We start from the raw sequence: 12,742 nt of genomic DNA on the forward strand, positions 1-12,742 counted from the left end.
GGCCAACAGTGTTTTCTTCTGGATTGATTTTAAAGGCCCTCCTCTTGTCCTTACATGGAGTTTGCACAAATGTGTTTACTTGTTTTAAATTCTCAGAACCTAAATACTTCAACCCCCTGTCACTGAATCAGGTTAAGGATTAACATTGTTCTGAATGGGCATATTAGTGGGGGTCTGGGTTCCAGTAAGTGTGTGACTACGTTACACTTACTCTACAACAACCATGCAACAGATGGTAGCCTATGTGATTTGGGTGTGTTACTTGGAACTGGGCAGTTTTAGTGGGATGGTAAATGTGACAGTTGACCTTGTGTCAGTTGGCCTTGAAGCAATGAAATTCACGACCAAAACAAATATAACTGGAGGAACACAGATCTCCTCAGACATCACTTTAAAACACCAATTTACAACACCTGACTCTGCCAGTTAGGAGTTTGTCAGCGTCAATATCATGTTGCCTGTATTCTTTAGTGGAACTGGCATAGGTCAACCTGCAATGATGCAGAAACTGAATTTCGTATTGAAAAAATATGAATAGGCTATGTATCAAATTAAGAATAAAGAGAAAAAATATATTTGGGAAGTAATGTTGGACAATGTAATATCTCAATGTTTTAGCTATATTAGTACATCCATTATAATATGTTTTAAAAAAAGTTTTATTTCATCTTTATTTAACCAGGTAGGCTAGTTGAGAACAAGTTCTCATTTACAACTGCGACCTGGCCAAGATAAAGCAAAGCAGTGCGACACAAACAACAACACAGAGTTACACATGGCATAAATAAGCGTACAGTCAATAACACAATAGAATAAAAAATACAAAAAGTCTATACACAGTATGTGCAAATGGCGTGAGGAGGTAAGGCAATAAATAGGCCATAGTAGCGAAGTAATTACAATTTAGCAAATTAACACTGGAGTGATAGATGTGCAGATGATGAAGAGCAAGTAGAAATACTGGTGTGCAGATAGCAGAATGGTAAATAAAAACAATATGGGGATGAGGTAGGTAGATTGGATGGGCTATTTACAGATGGGCTATGTACAGCTGCAGCGATCGGTTAGCTGCTCAGATAGCTGATGTTTAAAGTTAGTGAGGGAAATATAAAGTCTCCAGCTTCAGCGATTTTTGCAATTCGTTCCAGTTATTGACAGCAGAGAACTGGAAGGAAAGGCGGCCAAAGGGGGTGTTGGCTTTGGGGATGACCAGTGAGATATACCTGCTGGAGAGCGCGCTATGGGTGGGTGTTGTTATCGTGAACAGTGAGCTGAGATAAGGCGGAGCTTTACCTAGGTAAAGACTTATAGATGACCTGGAGTCAGTGGGTCTGGCGACGAATATGTAGCGAGGGCCAGCCGACTAGAGCATACAGGTCGAAGTGGTGTGTGGTATATGGGGCTTTGGTGACAAAACGGATGGAACTGTGATAGACTGCATCCAGTTTGCTGAGTAGAGTGTTAGAGGCTATTTTGTGAATGACATCGCTGGAGTCGAGGATCGGCAGGATAGTCAGTTTTACTAGGGTATGTTTGGCAGCGTGAGTGAAGGAGGCTTTGTTGCAAAATAGAAAGCCTATTCTAGATTTAATTTTGGATTGGAGATGTTTAATATGAGTCTGGAAGGAGAGTTTACAGTCTAGCCAGACACCTAAGTATTTGTAGTTGTCCACCTATTCTAAGTCAGAACCATCCAGAGTAGTGATGCTAGTCGGGCGGGCGGGTGCGGGCAGCGAACGGTTGAAAAGCATGCATTTAGTTTTACTAGCGTTTAAGAGCAGTTGGAGGCCACAGAAGGAGTGTTGTATGGCATTGAAGCTCATTTGGAGGTTTGTTAACACAGTGTCCAAAGAAGGGCCAGATGTATACAGAATGGTGTCGTCTGCGTAGAGATGGATCATGGAATCACCCGCAGCAAGAGCAACATCGTTGATATATACAGAGAAAAGAGTCGGCCCGAGAATTGAACCCTGTGGTACCCCACAGGTTGTTCAATTATTTATTTCCTAAAAATACATGTAGGCTAAGTCAACTTTCATGTATTCCGACATACTGTAAACCCACGGGCATAGAGCAACCATTGGACTTTCGTGAGTCTCCGTTGCCTGATAGACACCTGTTCAGTTTCAGGCTGTAAAATGCAAAAGGCAGATAGGCCTGGAGAGAGAGAGAGTGAGAGAGAGAGAGAGAGAGAGAGAGAGAGATAGAGTGAGTGTGTGAGTATGTGTGTGTGTGTGTGTGTAGGTGTGGGTGTGTGCCTGTGTGTGAACCTGTGTGTGAGGGGGTGGGAGAGAACACAGGTAGACAATGATAAATCATTGAGCATATCTGTTGCTCTCAACAAACTTTCTCATTGGCAACCTAACACAACCGTGTCCAAGAAGGGGAACAAACACTCAACGAACTATATGTTCGTTTTTATTTATGCACGAATATCCTTAACAAAAAGAAGTGAATCTAATCAAATCGAAGAGGAGACAACCTAACGAAGGGATATAGCCGGTTTCTTTCTCTCTATTTGTCTATCGCCTTCTCTATTTATTTATCACCAAATACTTGAAAAAAACAGAATGGATCCGATAGTGGAGGTCGTCGCCTTGCTGCTTGGGTTTATAGGATGGGTGATGGTGGGGATAGCTATACCCAACCGTTACTGGAAGGTTTCCACCGTTGACGGGAGCGTCATCACTACCTCCACCATCTATGAGAACCTATGGATGTCCTGTGCCACGGACTCTACAGGTATCCACAACTGCCACGAGTTCCCCTCTCTGCTCGCCCTGAACGGTATGGACATCCTAGAGAAATATAATATTTTCGATAGGACAAATTATGTTAAGGAATAAAATGGATTTACTGCCTGTGATGATATTGTTTTGTTGTCATTAAACAAATATGCCAAGGCCCATATGTTACACTTTTTCTTAGAAATGTTTTGTTTGTGACTGAGAGGTCAAAAGGTTCAAATATGATAATCCCAGAACGACATCAATAAACAATTAATTTAGGTTGAATCATTGGTTAATATGAAATCAGTCAAATCAGACTTTTTTTTGCTACACAATTACAGTTTTTAGAGTTGTTTTCTTCTCTAATAAACACAAAACAGAAGGATAGTTCCATTTCAATAGATCATATTCTTAAATATCATCATAATTATTGGCTATTATTTGGCTATAAAATGTGTAGAACTCAATATGTTTCTTTACAAATCACATTTGATACAAATGTAATAATCCTCGTATTTGTTATTACAGTATAAAAAAAACATGTTATAGGCCAATTCATTTTGTTTGTGAAAGTGACAATTTGTGTTTATTCATATGCTCTGTCCCGCAGGATATATCCAGGCGTCTCGAGCACTAATGATTGCTGCGATTATTTTCGGATCTTTCGGGCTCCTTGCAACCCTGATCGGGATGCAGTGTTCTAAAGCAGCTGGAGTGAACATGGTTCTAAAGGGTAGAATAGCTGGTGTTGGAGGTGTCCTATTCTTGCTTCAGGGTAAAGGGATATTCTCAAACTGTTTTCTTTAACTGTTTATAGTCATAACTGCCACCTCTTAATTATCTTGTGCACAATTAACTTAAATAATCTCTCTCTGTCTCTATTTCTCTCTCCCTCTCACACACACACACACACACGCACACGCACACACAAACAAAAACACATACACACATACTATATCTCTCTCTCAGGCCTGTGTACAATGATCTCAGTATCTTGGTATGCTTTCAACATCACCCAGGACTTTTTTAATCCATTATATCCCGGGATAAAGTAAGTGAATTACCACCCATTCCAATTACTGCAATTAGGCTACTGGCACACTGCTGTCCTCTGCTGTCTGTTAGACAGAAGAGCAGTCACCAAACCAACATGTAATAGCCTATTGTTTATGAACTTGACAAAATGTAGGACCTACTGTGTTTTGCAGGTATGAGATTGGAGAGGGCCTCTACATTGGCTGGTGCTCTGCTGTTCTTGCTATCGTTGGGGGATCTTGTTTGACATGTGCCTGCAAACTGGGCACGTCTGAGAAACAGTGAGTTCAGTGGATACTGTGTGTGTGTGCATGTGTGTGTGTGTGTGTGTGTGTGTGTGCGTGCGTGCGTGCGTGTGTGTGTGCGTGCGTGTGTGTGTGTGCGTGTTTCAAACCTTAATGCATGTGGGTTGGTGATTGGTGGTTTTATTTTATCTATATGTGTGCCCTCCTCACCCACTCTTCCTCTCATCCTCTTCCTCAGACATTACCCCTACCAGCCGAGGGGCACAGTGTACTCTGGCATGGCACCATCGCAGAGTCAGGCTGCCACTTCCTATGGCCGGAACGCCTACGTTTGAACAAGAGAGAGAGAGCACACCAATGAGCCATTGGGTTCACCTTTATCCACCATGTCCAATAACTACAAACCAGACTCACTGTTGACCGCACAGTTGTTGAAGACGTGTAAACGATGTCTACAGTGCTGAGGGAGGTTAAGTGCTATACTATGTAGGATTATGTCTTTCATATTTGGATCAATCACCTCATATTGAAGACATTATGGCTGTTAGTTTGGTTGTGGTGCACTGTGCAAACATGTCGCCTGTAAAATAACGTGCAAAAGCTGAGATGTCTAATGACTGATGCCTGTATTATATCCCATTTTTTATTTTCATAATGATATAGGCTCATGTTGGCATGAAAAGGGATGATTTGATGAAAAGTCTAGATCTAGAGGCATGTCCAAACCAGCAGATTAAGACTTGATTCTCAAGTATTGATGTTATCGAGATGTTTTGTATTGTGTGTACAGTTTTATAATGTCTGAGATGTGTGTGGCTATGCCATTCTGAATGTTTGTTTTAGTTTATTCGTTTTCTTTACAATTCCACCCAATAAAATGATTCTTTAAATACTCAAATAACTATTTTGTTTGTATCTAGTAACCTAACGTAACGGTTTCTAGTGAGGAATGAACATGATCAACCATATGTTTATTATTATCACAGACAATCGACATAGTGTTTGGCCCACAGATAACACTGATGGATAGATTAATCAATAATATTCCTTTGGGAATATTATGGCATGACCAGTGACTGTACAGCGACGGCGTTATGTGCCATATATGGACATGGGAGTGTTATCTACGAGCTAAAATAGTTCATCCAATGAGACCGCCCCACGTTGGTAGGCAACAACGATGTGTGCTGCTAGAACTGGCCACTCACCGCACAGAAATGTAGGGCATTTGAATCCGTGAAGGAGGGGGTAAAAACCGGACCGGCTGAAGTTTCACTTTAGAAAGCACCTAAGTTGACAGCTGCTGAAGTTATTCAATGTCATGCCACGTAGAGAAAACTAGAATAATTTATTAGATCCATGCGATATTGCAATTTTGGCTGTCTAAACAACGTTGTCCTACGCGAGTAAATTATAGGAACCTTCCATTAGCTGTCCAAGGTGTCACTCGGAACTATTTCTTAGCCGGACTACATATACATATAGCCTCTAAACGATGAAGACGTTATGAAGAAAATTACCGTTTAAATGATATCGTACGTAGTTTGCAATTCAATTATATCAGAGACGTGAAATATACAACTCCAGGAGAAGTGTGAAGTATATAAGTATGGAGTCGGGGCGACGGAAGGGTCTCAGCGGGGTCCTGTCTTCCTTGTCACTGCTCTGTGTCATTCTGGACCTCCAGTTGGACGGTAAGACCAGACAGACAGATAGCAATGTGTTTTTGCCCGAATAGTTCAGTCTGCATAGAGTTGTTGATTTAAAAATACCGGTAACTAAGTATTCAGTTATTTCCTTAGCTAGGTATGCTACGACCGATTGTACAAGATAATCAGGTAGTTTTCTGTGTGCTTTTACTTGTTAACTACTGTAGGCTAGCTAGGCTATCGAAACCCTTTGGCTGTTGGTTTAGTTTTTTACATACTCCCTTTACAAACAAGTCCTATGATTTAAATCTAAACGGAGGAATGTATGTCTACTGTTAAAATGACACAACATTCATGAACATAGCTACTCTGTCTCCTTCATTTAGGTCAGTTCCTATGTGGTTATGTGAGCAATTGCCTATGGGGGCTTCCAAGAGGCTCACACTAAGTGTTTTGTTTCAGGTGTCTTGGGGGCAACTCATGTGGAGATTGAGCAGCACTTGGAGATGGGCCGTAAACTGTTGGCTGCCGGTCAACTGGCGGAGGCCCTGTCCCACTACCACTCTGCAGTGGGTAAGGTTACCAACCAGACACACACATCATTATAGCTCCAGCATCACTGCCCATGTAGCCTGTTTGTCTGTCTCCCTCTCTCTCTCTGTCTGTACTCTGTTTGTAATAAGTGAAGCTGCTACCACATAACAAAGTCCCTTCAAGTGATGGATTATTTCAGATCTCTCTCTCCCTTATTCTCTTATTCTTTCAGGTCAACACATTTAGTCAACTACACATTCTCAGTAAAATGTGTCCATGTACGCCTAATAAATAATAGTCACATGAAAGTAGAAATCTATTGTGTTCTCCTACTTATCTCCTGTATTTTACCCGATCCCTTCCCTCAGAGGGCGACTCTAAGAACTACCTGACCTACTACAAGCGGGCAGCTGTGTTCCTGGCTATGGGAAAGTCCAAGTCTGCCCTGCCGGACCTGACCAGAGCCATCCAGCTCAAACCTGACTTCCTCGCTGTGAGTGGACACAGACAGTTGTCAACAACATCTCTGTTATCGTGATAAATCACGGTTATAAACAACAATTGTGTGCAATTGTTATTAACTCTTAGAGAAAGATACAGATCGTTTTTTTAAATCTATCTCCATCCCTTTCTCCTCCATATCCCCTCTTCCCTCTCTCTGCCTCCATGTTTCCAGGCCAGACTGCAGAGAGGGAATATCTTCTTGAAGCAGGGTAACACCCAGGAGGCCCGGGAGGACTTTGAGGCTGTGGTAAGTCTAGATGCATAAAAATATAGCTACTATTCTACAACTACCATACTATTAATTATATTTCTATGTCTAGTTACACCTTATCCATCTGTCAACCAAAATCTCACTGCTGTTTTTCCCATACCCTCATCATATACTCTAACTGTCTCATATTGCAATTGTTTTTAAATGTCATTCATTATCCCTTTGTCCTTGCAATTATGTGATGTGGGCGAGGTTAAGGGAATCTGAAGGATTAGATATTAGTTGTGTTCTATTATGTATTTATAGACCTGATATGAGTCATCTATTATATAGTTATAATTGCTATGTCACACAGTTTCTTCAGAAACCTCACCTTTTTTAATTTCTTCAGCTGCAGCGATCCCCTGACCAGGACGAGGCGCGGAACCAGCTGATGAGGGCCAACGAGCTTGAGGAGCTGCAGGAGGAGGCCCACGCGGCCCACCACAGAGGAGACTACAGCACCACCATCACTGTGCTGGACCGCGTTGTAGAGGTAGGGAGTAGCTCCACCACAGGGCCTAGTCATTGAGCCTGGTCATGGAGGTAGGGTTTAGCTCTGCCACAGGGCCTAGACATTGAGAACTCTATTTCACCTAGCCTCTTAAACGTGATCCTCAATACCTTCATCAATCTGTGGTGCACTATACTTCAACAGACTTGGTATCAAATCATAAATTCACACAAAGAAAAAATTCACACCACTGAACTCTCCCTACCTACCTACCTACCTCCCACCCTTCTCTCTTTCCAGCTCTCCCCCTGGGACCCTGAGTCTCGGGAGCTCCGGGCTGAATGCTACATTCGTCTGGGAGACCCTCGGAAGGCCATCCAGGACCTGACCCCCACCACCCGGCTGAGGAACGACAACCGAGCTGCCTTCCTCAAGCTCAGCACCCTGCACTATGACCTGGGGGAGCACCAGGAGTCACTAGGGTACGCTCACTACAAAATGGTATTAGTAATAGGGTGGAGTGATTTAAACAAACAACCACATTTACCAAGCAAATACATGTAAATTAAGAGGTTGTGAGCTTCAGAGCAACATTGGTTTGTGTTTTTGTATCTGTGGTTGATGTTTGACACTTGAAGTTTGAGAGTTAGTAAAGAATGTTCACTCTCTTTCAAACATACTAACACTTTTTTATTCAATTTTATTTGACAGGCAAAAATCTCAAACCGCTTTGCAATGTGTAAGTCTCTCTCCTTCCTCTCCCTCTGCAGTCACGTCAGGGAGTGTCTGAAGCTGGATCAGGACGACAAGGAGTGTTTCTCCCATTACAAACAGGTGAAGAAGCTCAGCAAGCAGCTGGACTCTGCCGAGGAGCACATCCAGGAGGAAAGGTCAGTACCACTGCATCAAGCTAGTATGGCAGTCTAGTCCCTGTGGGGGTTTCTCTTAGGTTTTCCTTCTAGGGATTGACATTAAAGACTGAAATGCCGTTTCCCATCAGACAAATCGGAAAGTATTTAAATTTTTACATTTTTGGGGGGGGTTGCCCAGAAATTATGATCACTGGCCCGAAAATGTAAATTAGCTATTTACACGCAGAAGTGCCATATGTTGCCTGCCTTTCATCAACACATAGGGGAGTAGACAAAGATCAGTACTGGAATTCTTTGTATTTTGGTTGTTATCAGTAAAAAAGAAAATGTAAAAAAGCATATTGGAGAAGGCTCAACTTGCCCGTCTGCCATAAATGCCCTAAACTGTCTATCTTTCACTTAAACAATGGGGAGGAACCTGAAAGAAACAGTATGTTTTAGGCTAATGGAATTCTATGCAGTTTGGTTGTTTTCGCTTTTTTTATCACCTGCCTAAGGGGGCAACTTCAGCTTGAGCGACGGCTCAGTTCATATACCCCAAGCAATAGGGCAACCCTTAAGGTCAATCCCTGCCTCCCTATGTGGTCTATATGGTAGCCCATCTCTATGTGGTAGTCCCTCCCTGTGGGCAATGTTTCAGTCCCTATGGGAGTTTTATATTTCAGTTCCTGTGTTCCCTCGACAGGTTTATATTTGAGGTTTCTTCTCAGGTTTCTTTGACAGTTTTATCACTAAACCTATTTGTATCCACTTTGGTTGATTTTTAGATATGACTATTGTACGGCAGTTCTATTTAACTCTTGTCCTAAAATGAACGTTATTAAATGTTTGTTTTCAGGTATCAGGAGGCCATAGACAAGTATGAGTCAGTGATGAGGACAGAGCCTAATGTCCCATACTACACCAATAAGGCCAAGGAGAGAATCTGCTTCTGCTTGGTCAAGGTGGGTCCCATCACATTGACACGTTTAACCCATGGAGTGGGCCATTTCTGTGACCATAGTCACGTATGTAGATTAGCATGACCTGTCCCTCTACTGAAGTCAAGTCAATTGTTAGTGTATTGGAAATTCTCCTAATTACTTTTACAACTGCTGATATTACTAATTATGTAATTACTAATTATGTAATTACAAATAGAATGGGGAAACAATGATGATGCTTATAAGTGTTACTCCATTTGTTTCCACCAGAACAAGATGCCTGCTATGGCAATAGACATTTGTTCGGAGGCCCACCAGAGAGACCCACGCAACATCAACATCCTCCGCGACAGAGCTGAGGCCTTCATCCTCAACCAGGACTACGAGAAAGGTACTTTCACCATTCTGTTACTGTAGCAAAGAGAATGATGACACGTAGTGATAAGACTTTGTGCCGCATTTGTTTCCCCTCCGTCAAGTACTCAAACAATGGCTATCAAACATACCAAGTAAACAAACCCGGTGTTTTGTAGCCAGGACCAGTCTAACGCCGCCTTGATTACTGCACATCCAAATCCCAGCTGGATGATTGTAACAGCTTTGTCAAGTATCCATTTTGATCTTTCTCTCTCTGCCTTTTTTTTTTCCTTACCTTGCCCTCCCTCTCTCTAGCGGTGGAGGACTACCAGGAAGCGAGGGAGTTTGATATGGAGAACAATGAGATCAGGGAAGGTCTGGAGCGAGCCCAGAAAATGCTCAAGCTCTCCCGGAAGAGAGATTATTACAAGATCCTAGGTGTCAATAGGTATGACTGACCTAGAGAAGGGAGCTCTGTTCAAATACTTCTTCAAAGCATAATTCTTTCCTTCCTTGGCATAATCTACAGTGTATTTATGATCTATAAGCAATTGGACAAGTGACAAGTTGATTCTATTGAATGATATTCTATTATTTTCACCATCTGTGATCAACTCAAGGTAATGGGGATGCATTTGCTCCTTGTATTCAAACAAGCTTTTACCTTACCAACATGTTGTTTTTCTCCAGGAGTGCCAACAAACAGGAAATAATCAAGGCGTACAGGAAACTGGCCCAACAGTGGCATCCTGACAACTTCAGAGAGGAGTCGGAAAAGAAGGAGGCAGAGAAGAGGTTTATCGACATCGCCTCTGCTAAAGAGGTGCTCACCGACCCAGGTAATGAACTGTATATGTACCTGATAATGTTGCTCAAGCTGGTAGATAAGATCACTACTAACTAAACCGTCCCATACTGGAAAATCTATGACTGTATTTAGGAAGCTGTAAACTATTTGCAGTATGATAACGTCCTGTCGGACCTCTTTCCTGGAATCTACATTTGTGTTGAAAACGTAGCTTGTTGTACATTACTCATGTCTCCCTACTCCGAACCGCTAGAAATGCGCCAGAAGTTTGACTCCGGTGAAGATCCCCTGGACCCAGAGAGTCAACAGGGAGGCGGTCAGGGTGGCCAGGGATGGCCCTTCCACTTCAACCCCTTCGAGTCTGGCGGCAACTACCACTTCAAGTTCCACCACTAGTGAGGACGAGACAAGAACCATGGGGGGGGCTGACTGACAATTGGAGGATTTTAGGGCTATGACAACCCGTGGATGTACCCAGGGGTTGGATTTGGGGGATTCAGTTTGGATATGGGGTGTTGTGGGTAATGTAGTGAGACAATGGGGATGTGAATGACACTGTCAAAGGCGTTGGACTACTACTGTACTGCGAGGGGTTGAGTTGTACAGAGTTAAACTTTCCTACCACAGATTCTACATGGATGAAACTAAGTGACAATGTTGTCGGCTGTTGACTTGAGCGGTTGAAGACACGCAAATAAAGTCCTGAATTGGTGCGCTGTTCAGTCCTCCCAACTTGGCCCAGGCTGTTGATCCTGTCATTGCAACCCTCCATGTTATTTTTCTTTGGGATGTCTGCTGCTGCTTTTACTTTTGCTTGGTATTTCTTCCATTTTTCGTCTATTCAACGTAGCTCTTTTGGTTTTTGCTCGACTAGCCTGGATGCTGGACTGTTTCTCCATTTATTTAAAGGCCCAGTGCAGTCAAAAGTGATTTTTCCTCTGCTTTATATATATATATTCTCTCTCAGGATGGATTAATATTGTGAAAATGGTATAATGCCCTTTTTAGTACAAGAGCTCTTTGAAATTTCAGCCTGTTTTGGTGGGATGGAGTTTTGGCCTGCCTTGTGACCAATAAGAAAGAGTTACAAACCCCTCTGCCAATAAAGCTTGACCACTCCCAGACAGTCCTAGCAAAATTATTGCTTGAGAAATTACAATTTTCAAAGAAAACAATTTGAAATGAAACCAATTACAGTAAGGTACTTCATTGTTACCCAAAAATGATTTGATATTGAGAACACTGTATTGGACCTTTTTAATAATACTTGGATAAGCTCAAGTCGGATAAAAGCAGATTCAGACTGGCACCCAAGCTACTCAAACTGATTTATATTCAGAGCTTTCAGAATGTTTTAGAAGAGATTGATGTCGTTTTCTTCTTCACTAAACAATGTTTGTTATATTTCTATCTGCAAAGCTTTGAATGTTCTCCACTGAGTATACCCTTGACTTGACTTAATTGACACAACAGGTGTTATGGAAGAGTTGGTGACCTACTCCTTCCTGGTTGTGTACCCAATCAAAAGGGTGAGTGGATGAAGCATGTCTGTCTACTTCCTGAAAGAGCCTGTGTTATCTCTCCCTTTTCATTGATTTGAAAGTGTCTTTTGAAAACTTTATTTCATTTACCGGTCTTTTTAATAACTAATCCTCCTGTGTTCCCCAGTCCAAAGCAACTGAAGGGACTCCCTGCAACGACAAATGACTTGCGTCATTTTAGTGTATCAAACAAATTATGGACTACAAACAAATGATGGATTGTCAATATCATCCTGTCAAGTCCACTGTTAACATAATGAGTTCTAAGGATGCAGTATAGCTGTAACTGAAAGCTTTTTGTCACCGACTGCTCAACTACGTGATCATTTTAATGTGACAACCTTGTTGAATTAACTTCCTGGTACAGGTTTGTTTCTAGGGGGTTTTCTCGTTGCCAAACAGAATGAACTAAAATGCTCAAACTATTAAAATATGGAAACAAACAACCCTGTTCTCTGGTTATTTTACACTGTTATAAATTCATGGTTCAGGTATAATTTTAGTACTATACTGATGGCATACCATCTCTAGCTCATGTCGTTGTTGTGCAAATCATCTTCCAGTAGCAAGCAGGTCTGTCTAGTTCCATGAAAATGTTCATGTGTGCTTGACCTATTTGACTGAGTATACCAAACACATTACCAGAAAATAATAGCTAACCTTTGCAATCCTGTGTCATCATGCAAGCTCGGGCCCCTGAGTCTGAACCCTGCCCTGGTGAAGGTAGGAAACATCACCACTTTGCTGCTCCTCAACACAGGGGCCCCAAAAGGGTGCGTGCTCAGCCCCCTCCTGTACTCCCTGTTCACTCACACACGCCTCCAATTCAATCAAGTCTACA

The 12,742-nt window shown here is 42.2% G+C and overlaps 2 protein-coding genes across 2 annotated transcripts; both read left to right on the plus strand.

Annotated features, from left to right (window-relative positions):
• The first annotated feature begins 2,293 nt into the window (after window positions 1-2,293).
• On the plus strand, window positions 2,294-4,907 carry cldn15a (claudin 15a). Its single transcript, XM_029760157.1, has 5 exons — window positions 2,294-2,787; window positions 3,340-3,504; window positions 3,699-3,780; window positions 3,938-4,045; window positions 4,248-4,907. Exons 1-5 carry the CDS (start codon window positions 2,571-2,573, stop codon window positions 4,342-4,344), a joined length of 669 nt encoding a protein of 222 aa, XP_029616017.1. The 5' UTR covers window positions 2,294-2,570; the 3' UTR covers window positions 4,345-4,907.
• A 335-nt stretch (window positions 4,908-5,242) lies between these two features.
• On the plus strand, window positions 5,243-12,347 carry LOC115198293 (dnaJ homolog subfamily C member 3). Its single transcript, XM_029760160.1, has 12 exons — window positions 5,243-5,703; window positions 6,121-6,231; window positions 6,561-6,685; window positions 6,869-6,943; window positions 7,299-7,442; window positions 7,701-7,882; window positions 8,171-8,290; window positions 9,111-9,216; window positions 9,466-9,586; window positions 9,868-10,000; window positions 10,243-10,391; window positions 10,614-12,347. The coding sequence occupies exons 1-12, from the start codon at window positions 5,619-5,621 to the stop codon at window positions 10,754-10,756; spliced, it is 1,494 nt and encodes a 497-aa protein (XP_029616020.1). The 5' UTR covers window positions 5,243-5,618; the 3' UTR covers window positions 10,757-12,347.
• Window positions 12,348-12,742: the final 395 nt, after the last annotated feature.

The sequence above is a fragment of the Salmo trutta genome, chromosome 8 (genome assembly GCF_901001165.1).
Source record: "Salmo trutta chromosome 8, fSalTru1.1, whole genome shotgun sequence".
Lineage (NCBI taxonomy): Eukaryota > Metazoa > Chordata > Actinopteri > Salmoniformes > Salmonidae > Salmo > Salmo trutta.